At 42.6% G+C, this 12,135-nt stretch overlaps 2 protein-coding genes across 2 annotated transcripts in view; one reads left to right on the top strand and one right to left on the bottom strand.

Moving 5' to 3' along the window:
• LOC127571939 (mediator of RNA polymerase II transcription subunit 12-like protein) overlaps positions 1–12,135 on the bottom strand; it is a 499,625-nt gene that overhangs the window by 167,378 nt on the left and 320,112 nt on the right. The window lies entirely within an intron of this gene.
• On the top strand, positions 3,494–10,251 carry LOC127571946 (P2Y purinoceptor 12-like). The gene is made up of 2 exons (XM_052018713.1): positions 3,494–3,583; positions 7,425–10,251. Exon 2 carries the CDS (start codon positions 7,427–7,429, stop codon positions 8,441–8,443), a length of 1,017 nt encoding a protein of 338 aa, XP_051874673.1. The 5' UTR covers positions 3,494–3,583; positions 7,425–7,426; the 3' UTR covers positions 8,444–10,251.

Raw genomic sequence — 12,135 nt, 5'->3', positions numbered from 1 at the left:
TGTGACAGCCTTTCATTGTAGTATTTATCAGTGTAAAAAGGAAACACTTGCACTTATATAACACCTTTCAAAGCCTTGATGTCACAAAGTGCCAATTAACTGCTTTCTGAAGTGTGCTCACTGATATAACAGAAAAATTTCACTATGTGAAAATACTCAGATAACTGATTTCGGTGATGCAGAGGAAGAACTAAATACTCATAGAGACACCGAAACAGCCCCTTTGGTCTATCACGCTCATGCTAACCATAGTACCTTTCTCCATTAGTCGCATTTACCTGCATTTGGTCCGTAGCTTTGGTGATTCAAGTGCTTGTCTAGATACTTTTTAAATATTGAGAGACTACCTGCTTCCACCACCTCCTTGGGCAACGCATTGCAGATCCTAACTATTCTCCCTCCCTTCAGAACCCCTTTAAACCTCCTACCTCTCCCCTGTTACCAATGTCTTCTTGTTTAGAAGCCCTGACAATGGGAAAAAGATTCTTACTATCTATCCAATGCATCCCCCTCATAATTTTGTACAGCTCCTTCAGGTCACCCCCTTAGCCTCCTCCACTCTAGGGAAAACAAATCCAGCCAACACAATATCTCCAAACTGAAATAATCCCACTGGTTGTTTTTAAATTAGTGAAACTGCATCTTTTACATTGATCTGAGAGAGCACGAGATCTTTGTTTGATGCCTCTCTTGAAAGACATCATTTCCAACAGTACAGTGCTAAAATGTCATCCTAGGCATGCACTCTCTGGAGCGGCACCTCACCCACAGCCAGTGACCCAACAAGCTTGGAGATAAAAGACTGCAGATACTGTAATCTGGAGCAGGAAACAAACTGCTGGAGGAACTCAGCGGGTCAGGCAGCATCTGTTGAGGCAAAGGGATGGTCGGTGTTTCGGGTCCTGACCTGTACCAGGGTCTTGATCCGAAACGTCAACTTTCCCTTTCCCTCCACAGATGCTGCCTGACCAAATGAGTTCCTCCAGCAGTTTGTTTCTTGACCCATCAAGCTTGCCTTACTTTGTCCTGAAACCTCCAAAAACTCCTGCCATCTTCCCAACTATGCAACCTCTTGGAAGAGGGGGGAAAAAATCACATCACATAAGAAAATAGGAGCAGGAGTTCGCCACCAGGTCCTTCAGGCCTGCCCCGATATTCAATGTGACCATGGCTGACCTACACTAGCATCAACTCCTCTTCTGTGCCAGTTCCCCATAACCCTTAATTCCACGAACTTTCAAATATCTATTTGTCTCCACCTTAAATATATCTAATGATGTGGCCTCCACCACCCTCATGGGCAGAGAATTCCAGAGATTCACTTCCATCTGAGAAAGAAAATTTTCTCAGAAAATAGCAGATTGCACATAATTAAAAGGTTGTTCAATGCCCCCGTCACATTTACAGCTGGAACATTCTGCTTTTCTCATCCCCCATCCTCATGTTCACTCATTCTCAGAGCTTCCTTGAACTTACAGGCAGTTCCTTGTTCAACCTAGATCACTGATTCACAGGTTGAACAACCATCTTCGCCTCTAATCAGTCCAGAACTCCACCAGTGACTGATCCCCAATCAAAACTAAATTCATCCTTGGCCATTCAACAAAATGTATTAAGATCACAGCCAGTCCTCTAACAGTTCTATGCCCAGTCCAATGACCCTCTTTCCCTTGAAGTCCAATAACATATCAATTTCACATTTGAATATACAATCTGCTGGAGGAACTCTGAGTTGACCCACTGAGCTCCTCCAGCAGATTGTTTGTTGCTGCAAATTCTAGCATCTACAGTCTCTGTCTCTCTAAGATTTGAATATGTTTAATTGCCTTATATCCACAGCTTTCTGGGCTACAGAATTCCAAAGATGCCTTATTTTCTATCCTCGGCTACCCTGAATCTACAAAGGGAGCTATTTCCTTCATTAATACAGAGATCAGGAGTGCATACTGCATTTCATGGGTGCTCTCACCGAAGTCCTATACAATCGTGGAGAGATTTCCTTATTCCTGCCAAATTTGAGTGCATCTGGTATGCAATTGGTTCAAAAGACCTTACTGAACAAAGTGACAATGAACATCTCTCTCTATTGCTAAACCCAGGATCACTACAGGGAGTAAAAATAAGCCAACCCAATGCCCACTCCAATAGCCAGTCATTTTACTACCCTTTCCTCAGAGTCATAGATTGGGAAGCATAAAAGGAACCATTTGGTCCATTAGGTCAAGACCCAGTTCCCGGTAGGACAATCCCAATAGTCCCATTCTTCCAATCTCTTCCCCGTAGCCAGGCAAGTTATTCTCTCTCAAGTGCCGTCAATTCAAATGCTTTTTGAAAGCACTAATTGATTCTGTTTTCACCATCCCTACAGGCAGTGAATTCCAAATCATGACGACTGTATGTGTAAAAACATTTATCCTCACATTCCCCCTTGTTTCTCAGAATCAGATTTATTATCACTGACTTATATGTCATGAAATTTGTTGTTTTCTGGCAGCAGTGCAGTGTGAAGACATAAAGTTACTATAAATTACAAAATAAATAAATAGTGCAAATAAAAAGGAATAATGAAGTAGTGTTCATGGGGTCATACACCTGTTTCTTTTGGACATCACTCATACATTTTGTCTCCGTGTACTTGAACCTTCTGCTAATGAGCACAACTTCCTTCTTTCTGCCCGATTTCATCTTTGTCTTGTGACTTTCAAAGTTTTGGAGGATTATTTGGGAGTAAGAACCTCAAGGCCTTGCATCAAGGGCACACAGAACACTAATGTAAATGGCAGATGGAGTACACCAACTCATAAATTACCCACATACCCACACCATCAGCCACCTACTGTTGAAGAGTCTGCAGTTCCCACATTGGTGACGTTGGCCATTTCAGAACCCATAAAACCATAGGGGAAAAGAGTCATCGTCAACGCCAAGGTCTGTCTAGGAAGGATCACCTCCATCAAGTCTCTTCTCCCGAGGAGAATATCACCAGCTTCTCCGGTCTAACATCCCTGGATCCATTCCAGCACATCTTTTCCAGGACCTCATCACATCTTAAGCCCCCAATTCCTGCTCCCTCTGCTTTGCCTCTCCCCCTCACCTCCACACCCCATCACTAGGCTTGGCTCTCAGCAGGTCAAGTTACTGGACGCTTGCTAAGGGTTTGGAGTCAGACATGTGTTTTGGGAATTGAAGATCTCAATGTTTTCATCAGATTTGTACTTAAGGAAGTGAACACAAAATTATGCAAAAGGCAAAAATCAATGACTCATTTCACAAATTTCTAACAATTACCAACACATTTGAACAATGATCCAACCTCTCGGGCTAAATACAAGTAAAATACTCTTTTACATTTATCCATGTTACATAATCAGAGCAGGAAAGCAGAACTAATGACAAAATCTGCAACTTGTAAGATAATGCATCATCCGTTCCAAAAGATTAACATAATATGCATCTCCTCAGAGGGACAGTTTACTGACGAGACCAAGCTCAACGAACACTTGTCTATCCAGGCATAAAAGGGAGGCAATCTGACACCAGCAAAAATCCCAACCAGTCGAAAGAGCAGGCAGGAGCAAAGCAGGTAATGGACTTAAATCTCAGAGTTAATTGGTGATTGATGGATGGATTTTCAATGTGAAAATTGATATTTTAATTTCCAGGGACACAAAGGAAATACGTGGTGAAACAACAGTAGTTACTATAGTGACGCATCATTATAACTTAGATTTGAATTAGTCTGAAATATTAGTTCTGTTTCTCTTCCCACAGATACAGCCTGACCTGAGTATTCTTTGCATTGTCTGTTTTTATGTTAGATTTCCAATATCTGCAGTTTATTTTTACATGCCATTTTAATAGTTGTTATTGCATGTGGAAATACAATTGAATTTAATTTCCCCTTTTTGCCAGGGACTTTTCCCGGAGAAAAATGTTTCTGCTATTTCCACATAGATAAATAGTAACCTTCTGAGGAAAGAAAAAATACTGAGATAACAACAAATTTCAAAGCTGGTAGAGTGAGGGTTAAGGATTCAGTCCATGTGAAGATACACTGTGACTACCCTCCACTCCAAATAAAATTCCCTAATGTGAATTACGAAAGCAAAAGCTACTACATTATTGTCCTGATCTTTGAAACTGTCAGTTCAAAGGGTATCACTCCTATGAATGCGACAGAAGATTGTGGGTTCAAGCCTTGCTCTAAAAATCTTAGATAACACCCCAGTGATCACTGAAGGAACACTGGCGGATTGAACCAGGACTTGCAAGCATAATGCAAAATATCTCAAAGCCACAGTCGAGTTTATTGTCAGGTGCACAAGTACATGTACGCACAGGTGCAATGAAAAACTTACTTGCAGCAGCATCACAGGCACATAGCATCAGATAAGTAGCATACAGTAATCATAAATTAAACATAAATTATACACAATTTTTACAAGAAAGAACACAATTAGAACAAAAGAAGATAAAGTCCATTGTAGTGCAGAGTGGTCAAAATATTGCGATGGTGGGGTAGTGATTAGGGTTGTGCCAACTGGGTTCAAGAACCAAATGGCTGAAGGGAAGTAGCTGTTCTTAAGCCTGGTGGTGTGTGACTTCAGGCTTCTGTACCTCCTGCCTGATGGCAGCTGTGAGAAGATGGCATGGCCCAGATGGTGGCGATCTTTGATGATAGATGTTGCCTTCTTGAGGTAGCGCCTCCTGTAGACACTACCGACGGTGGGGAGGGATGTGCCTGTGATGTATTGGGCTGAGTCCACTTTTCTTTGCAGCTTCTTACGTTCCTGCGCATTCAAATTACCGTACCAGACCATGATGCAACCAGTCAGGACATTTTCAATTGTACGTCTGTGGAAGTTCCCTAGAGTGTTCGATGACATGCCAAACCCCTTTAACCTCCTAAGAAAATAAAGAAGCTGGCACACCTTCTTTGTGATTGCATCTATGTGCTGGGACCAGGACAGATCATCCAATATGTTAACGCCCAGGCATTTAAAGCTGCTGACCCTCTCATTGCAGTAGTCATGTCTGATTGTACCCAAAGTACAATCAACATTACTAAAACAGGTTATCGATCTCATTGCTGTTTCTGGAACCTTTCCTGTGCTCAATTTGGCTTGGCTATATTTCCTACTGTACACAGTAACTGAACATCAAAAGCACTTCATAGCTGTAGTGTGCTCTAGAACATCCTGAATAAGAACACCAAAGTTGCTATATCAACCCTAGCCTTTAAACATGGTTATTTTTTTAAAATTATACTTTAAACATGACTTTTACAGTAATCAATATCGTTTAGATTCTGCATTTTATTATTCTTTTATACTTCTTCTGCTTATTCATATTGTCTCACCATTTTCACTCTGACAACAAGATGTACTCAGTAATAACTAGACTTCAGCACTCTCCATAGTGTTCACTTACCCTGCTCCTGAAAAGCACATGACACAATGGTTTCAGTCAAATAGTTTCAACTTATTGCCGTATGCAAGTCCTGATGCAGGGTCTAAGTCCGAAACGTCAACTATCCCCGCTGAGTTCTTCCAGCAGGTTGTTTTTTTGCTGTTTTATGTCAGTACTTAGTAAGGCTATCTTTGTTTCATGGGGTTGGCTAAGAAAGTTAAAGCCAGATACGTTTCCTCTAAAGACTCTTAAAAATCAGCTTAAAAGAAAACCTTTATCTGCAATTCCAAAGACAACAGAGTCTTTCTTTGAACAGGAGACACTGTTAGCAAAGGTCATCGTCCTTCTTCTGACAAACACACCTCCTGGAGGGGTGCTGTTGGTGGAGGCTCCTCTTCCATAGTTGGGTGGGGGAGGTGGGGAGGGGGGCAGAGCAGAAGTTGCTCAATATCATACTCTGACACATGAATGCCTGTCTAAACCTGTATGCAGGAACGGAATAGTAGAAATCCATGGCACAGAAGGAAGCCATTTTGACGATCATGCCAGTGCCACCTGTTAAATGGCTATCCAGCCTAATCCACCTTCATTCTTGGTCTACAACCTTAGAGGTAATTTCAAGTGCTCATCCAAGTACTTCTTAAATTCATCAAGGGTTTCCTTCTCCAAAAGTCACTTCAGGCAGTGACTTTCAGACACCTACCAGTCCGCAGCAGAAATAAAATTTTTCTCAACCCCCATCTCATCCTTCTAATATATTGAACCCAAGTCCTCTTCAGGTGTATCCTGGTGACAGCATGTGCTCCTTCACACAGCACTACAGGTAAAAAAGGGTGTGATGGTGACAAGGAGACACTTTGGCTTGTTTGACCAAACAGGCTAGAGGGGCCACAGTCAGTTTAAAAGACGAGTACAGGTGGTTGAAGAGGCAGAGAGGATTTAATGGACAGCTGAACAAGTGGGGAATGGGACTAACTGAAATGCTCCAAAAGCCATCATAGGCTCAATGGACCGAATGGCCTCCTCTGTCAAAAGTAACTACGAAAACTCCAAGTGCAATCCTTCCCTTTTCCTCATCTCCTCAATTTGCAATTTTTGCTCTGATTGAATCAATCAGGAGACCAAAAATGCAAACTGAAAGATGCTGCCTGAATAAAATGACTTTCATTTATATACCCCACTCCTTCACAGCCATAATTCTAGCCAATAGAGTACTCTTAGACTATAGTTACCGTGGTTCTGTAGGAGATGCAACTTCCAATAAATGCACAGCTAGCTCCCTCAAATGGCAGCACGATTATGAGCAGACAGCCTGCTTGGATGACGTTTACCAAGGGATAAATACTGGACAGGACAATGGGAATTATTCCCTGCTTCTGCTTCAGAAAAGGAACCACCGGATCATTTGAAATGACAGATAGGATCTTGAACCAATGTCTAAATCACAAGCCAACATCTCCGATATTGCAGCAGTCCCTTGGTACTGCACTGAAGTGTCGATCCCCTATTTGGTGCTCAAAGTTCTGGAGTGGCACTTGAACCACAACTTTCTGAATCAGGGATGAGAGGCACAGTAAGGTGGTGCCAATAATTGTAAGCATTTAGCTGTCATTATTCAGATAGTGCAAATTGAATATAACACAATGAGCTTCAACACTTCTCGCACCTGGGCCATGCCCTCTTCTCGATGCTGCCATCAGGCAGGAGGTAGAGGAGCCCGTAGACCCACACCTCAAGGTTCTACCACAGCTTCTTCCACACTGCTGAGGAACCGACCTGAAAAACCCCAACACGACCTCGGACTATATTTCTTTCTCTCTCTCAACTTGCACTTGTGTCATTATGTTTATTTTGTTTGCAAGTTTTGTATAATTTATGTTCACTTAAGTTGATTTTAACTTATGTCGGTCATGTTTATAACCTACTGCTGCTGCAAAAAGCTAATTTTCATGGCATTTGTACACTGTGTATGTCTGCCTATGACAATAAACTTAAACTTTAATCTGCTTATTTAGAGATGGCTCTGAATGAGACAGGAAGTTTTTTCAACTATTCAAACAGCACAGAGGAAGTCAAGTGCGCACCAGACCGTAGGAACAGCCAAGTGATCTTCTCAACGCTTTACACCATCCTCTTTGTAGCTGGCCTTTTGATGAACAGCCTGGCCATTTGGGTGTTCTTTGAAATCCCAAGCAAGTCAAACTTCATTGTGTACCTTAAGAACACAGTTGTGGCTGATGTGCTAATGATAGTGACATTCCTGTTTAAAATTATCGTCGAGTCACAGTTCAGGACACCATGGCTCCAAGTCTTCGTCTGTCAAGTTAGTTCAGTCATCTTCTACCTGACTATGTACATCAGCATCATATTTCTAACACTGATAAGTGCCGACCGCTACCAAAAGGCAGCAAGGCCATTCGGCCACTCTGGAACCTGCAAACCCAGAACCACAAAAGTTGTCTCGGCAGCCATATGGCTGTCCATGTTTCTCCTGGTATTGCCCAACATGCTACTTTACAAGGGGAGCACCATGCCAGCAAATGAACGCAAATGCTCCTCCCTCAAGACCCAGCTGGGCTTGAAGTGGCATGAAACGGTGAACTTCATCTGCCAGATCATTTTCTGGAGCAGCCTGGTGATAATAGTTGTGTGCTATGTCTTGATAAGCAGGGAACTTTATAAATCCTATCAGAAAACGAGAGGCAGCTCCAAGCAAACAAAGAAAATTAACCTCAATGTTTTTCTTGTGCTGGCTGTGTTCTTTATCTGCTTTGTCCCCTTTCATTTTGCCAGGATCCCATACACACTTAGCCAGACCCGAGATGCTTTCAGGTGTTCAATTCAGATTGCCCTGTACTACATCAAAGAGAGCACGCTAAGCATGATATCGTTAAATGCTTGCTTTGATCCATTAATTTACTTTTTTCTCTGTAGATCGTTCAAAAGCATGCTATTCACAAAACTGGGTTTCTGCACAAAGAGACTGCCAAAAATGGAGAAAAATACAAACTCAAGTGCGGACACTTCAGTCTAGAGTACAAGTCAGTACAACACTGACCAACTCCAAACATTCTTAACAAGGGATGGCAAACGTGGTGCAAAATCAGCTCTAAGAACTGCTCTGGACATTGGGAAAATGCAGGTTCAATTCTGCCCCAAAATTCAAATAAACAAGTACTAGCCCCAGAACTGGAAACTTGAATGAATGTATTGAATAATCTAATAACTTGCATAAATTATGAGATTCAGTGTTGTAAGATAGGTAGGCACAGACATTATGAAACAGTTCCTGGCAACAATGATTATGTAATTTGACAACTTCAGAAGCATTCACATCCTTGAAAGGAGTGTGTTGAAGAGATTCAATTTTGAAACGGACCCTGTGACTAGTAACAAACACTCTGAAACATAATGAGTGCTGTGATGAATACATAGTCATAGCTATGGGTTTATCTACCCCAGGTACACAGACTGCATGAGCACCTCACCAACAAAATAACAGATTGGCATTTATAGACACCAGGTCAAGCCGCAACTATAAAGAGACAAACTAAGTGAACTTTTCAAGCAGATGGCTTTCCATCAAAACTGTCTAATTAACAGAGTTCTAATGAAAGGTCATCAACCTAAAATGTTAACTCTCTTTTTCCATCTGCGGATGCTGCCTGACCTGCTGAGTATTTCTAACATTTCCAGTATTTTACTTTTGTATTGTTGCATTTTACAGTGCAATTCATTATGCCTGAATTTCCAACAGTGTTTCTCAACTATTTAAGCTTCTTTTGAAGTTTAGTCACTATATTGTAATGTTTAAACACTGCCAAGTTTCAATAGTAGCAACGAGTTACTGACCTAGTTTCCTGGTGTAGGTGTTGCTTGAGAGAGAAATGTTGGCTAAAACACAGGCAAGAAGCGTTTTGAACCTTCTGCTTCTCTTCAAGTAAGTTTCCATCAGTGTAAAAGGGCATCCTGGATTTAACAATCCATCTGGAACACAACACCTCTGGCCGTATAGCACTGAAGTGGAAGTTTTGATTAGGAAGAGGGGAAATAAACCCTCAACCTTCTGCAGTAGAGACAGAAGTTCCGATGACTGGCAATGTGGCAGGAGGTTATTTCCAAAAGCGCATAATCCATGGCTACTGACTGTAGCCAAACAAACAGTACAGTCACAAAACATGTGGGGATAAACTTAGAGCACAAGCTACAGTCATGTAGGATCCAAAAAATCATTCTATAACAGTTATGCCATTGACTACGCACAATGACGGAACCAGCATTAGCTTTGCCACAGAGGCTGATGGTGGAATCCAGTGACACAATCTGATCATGACCACTGAAGACAGCACGGGATGCGACAAGTTATGAACAATCTGGCTGTGCACAGGGAATTTTCTCAGTGTCAGATCTTTCAATGTTTATCTGCAATATAAGATTGTTTAAAATTCACGTTGGTCTCCAAGCCACAAACTGATAAAAGATTCTGTGGTTTTATTGATGTATTAAGCACATTTAAAATCTGACTAACCTACTGACATTCCTAATGTGACTATCACATATGATTACTACTGCCTGATCCTTGTGACATAGGTTATAAAGATACTGGTTTAAAGACCAAATATGAGGGGTTCCAAGGACTCCACAAGATCCTCAAATCTGCATTGTAGGTTTTGAACATTAACAGCAGCAATAATATTATTTACTGTTGACTTTGTGCATTGTTTCCCTTTAAGTATCTAATATCGGCCCTGGCAGGTTCAGACAAAATAATATCTGCTAACTTAACTCAGCAGAAAAGTCATAAACCCATTGAGGTGTGTGAATGTTGGTGTCTACTGTAATTTTAACCCATTTTAATAAATAAAGTTAAACATATTTTAAACCAAATTACAAAGAGTTCTTATTTTTGGAAAATACTGCCATGTAATTGGATGACGATCAGCCAACCTTAGACATACTAAACTGCGACATGTTCAATCCATTTGGCAGAAATTAACCCACTTGTGGCTCCTGATGGTATGCACTGTGACAATCAAACACTTCGAGACCCTTCAACAGGACTGGGGTAGAAACGGGGAGTGCGAGTTTGGGGAACAATGAGGTTGGAGGCTGTAGAGGGAGATCTCCAGAGGTGATGAGATCGGTGATGGTGCAGGAGACAGTGGCCTGATGCTTCTCAGTGGGGTCCTGGTTCAGGGGTAAGTTAAGAGGAGGTGTCCGAGAACTGCTGTCTGGCCTCTGCAAGGTAGGGGTCAGTCTGCCAGACTACAAACCCCTTGTCTGCGGGTTTGATGGTGAGGTTGGGATTAGTGCGTAGAGAGTGGAGGGTAGTGCATTCAGAGGAGGTAAGTTTGGACTAGGTGAGGAGAGTAATGAATTCAAGACTGTTAGTGTCCCGTCAGCAGTTAGAGATGAAAAGATCCAGAGTGGGCAGAAGGCCAGAGTGCAGTGTCCAAGAGGAGGAGGAAGGCTTGAGGCGGGAGAAGGGTTCATCAGTGGGGAGTGGAGAATCCTTGCCGAAGAAGTAGGCGTGCAGGTGACAGAAGAAGAGCTTGGCGTCACGGAACTCATTGAGGTGCGGACGCAGGAGGACGAAGGCGAGGCCCCTGCTGAAGACGGAACGATTCACCTCAGCGAGGGGAAGGTCAGAGGGATTTAGTGAAGACAGGGTAGAGGATGGAGCTAGGGTCAGGAGAGGGTAGGGGGTTGGAGGGGTCCAAGGAGGGTAGAGAGTCGGTCACACCCCAGTCCCAACGAAGGGTCTCGACCTGTCCATTTCCATCCATAAACGCTGCCTGACCCGCTGATTTCTCTGCCGAGGGAAGCAGTGGAGGCAACCTCATTAAATATATTTAAGACAAAGATCGATTTTTGCAGAGCAGGGGAATTAAGGGTTATGGGGAAAAGGCAGGTAGGTAGTTCTGAGTCCGCAGCCAGATTTGCCATGATCTTATCGAATGGTGGAGCAGGCTCGATGGGCCAGATGGCCAACTCCTGCTCCTATTTCTTATGTTCCTCCAGCATTGTGTGTGTGTGTGTGTGTGTGTGTGTGTGTGTGTGTGTGTGTGTGTGTGTGTGTGTGTGTGTGTGTGTGTGTGTGTGTGTGTGTGCACGCGTGTGTGCGTGATTTCCTTGCTCCTCCCATTGTTTGCTTCACTTTCATCTGCAGTCTCCCAGTTCTCATTCAGGACCTCCAACTAAACCATTAATTTGTTCTCTCCACAAATACTCACTGACCAGTCGAATGTTTCCAGTCCAGTAGAATATTTAAAGGGGGAACCAGTGGACATAGTGCATTTGGACTTTCAGGTGGCTTTTGATAAGGGGCCACACAGGAGGTTATTAAAATATAGTGTATAGGATTAGGAGTAACATACTGGCACAGATTAAAGATTAATTAACAGACAGAAAAGAGAGCACGGGAATAATCAGGTCATTTTTTTTGTGTTGGAAGCTTGTGACTAGTGGGTGTTGCAGAAACTGGTACCGAGGCCCCAGCTGTTCACAATCTATATCAATGAGGGGACCAAGTCTAACATACCCAAGTTTGCTAAGGAAACTAAACCTGGTGGCAAAATAGGCTGCGAGGAGGGTGCAGAGAGACTGAAGGCTAATGTGCATGTACAGCAAGCATTTAGGAAGGTAAATGGTACAACTGCATTTATTACAAGAGGTTTAGAGGGATATCAGCCAAATGGGACTAGCTGAGGTGGACCAGTTGGGCAG

This window comes from Pristis pectinata, chromosome 6, assembly GCF_009764475.1.
Source record: "Pristis pectinata isolate sPriPec2 chromosome 6, sPriPec2.1.pri, whole genome shotgun sequence".
Lineage (NCBI taxonomy): Eukaryota > Metazoa > Chordata > Chondrichthyes > Rhinopristiformes > Pristidae > Pristis > Pristis pectinata.
Note: the sequence above shows the minus strand (reverse complement) of the source record. Positions and strands in the feature narration are given on the sequence as shown.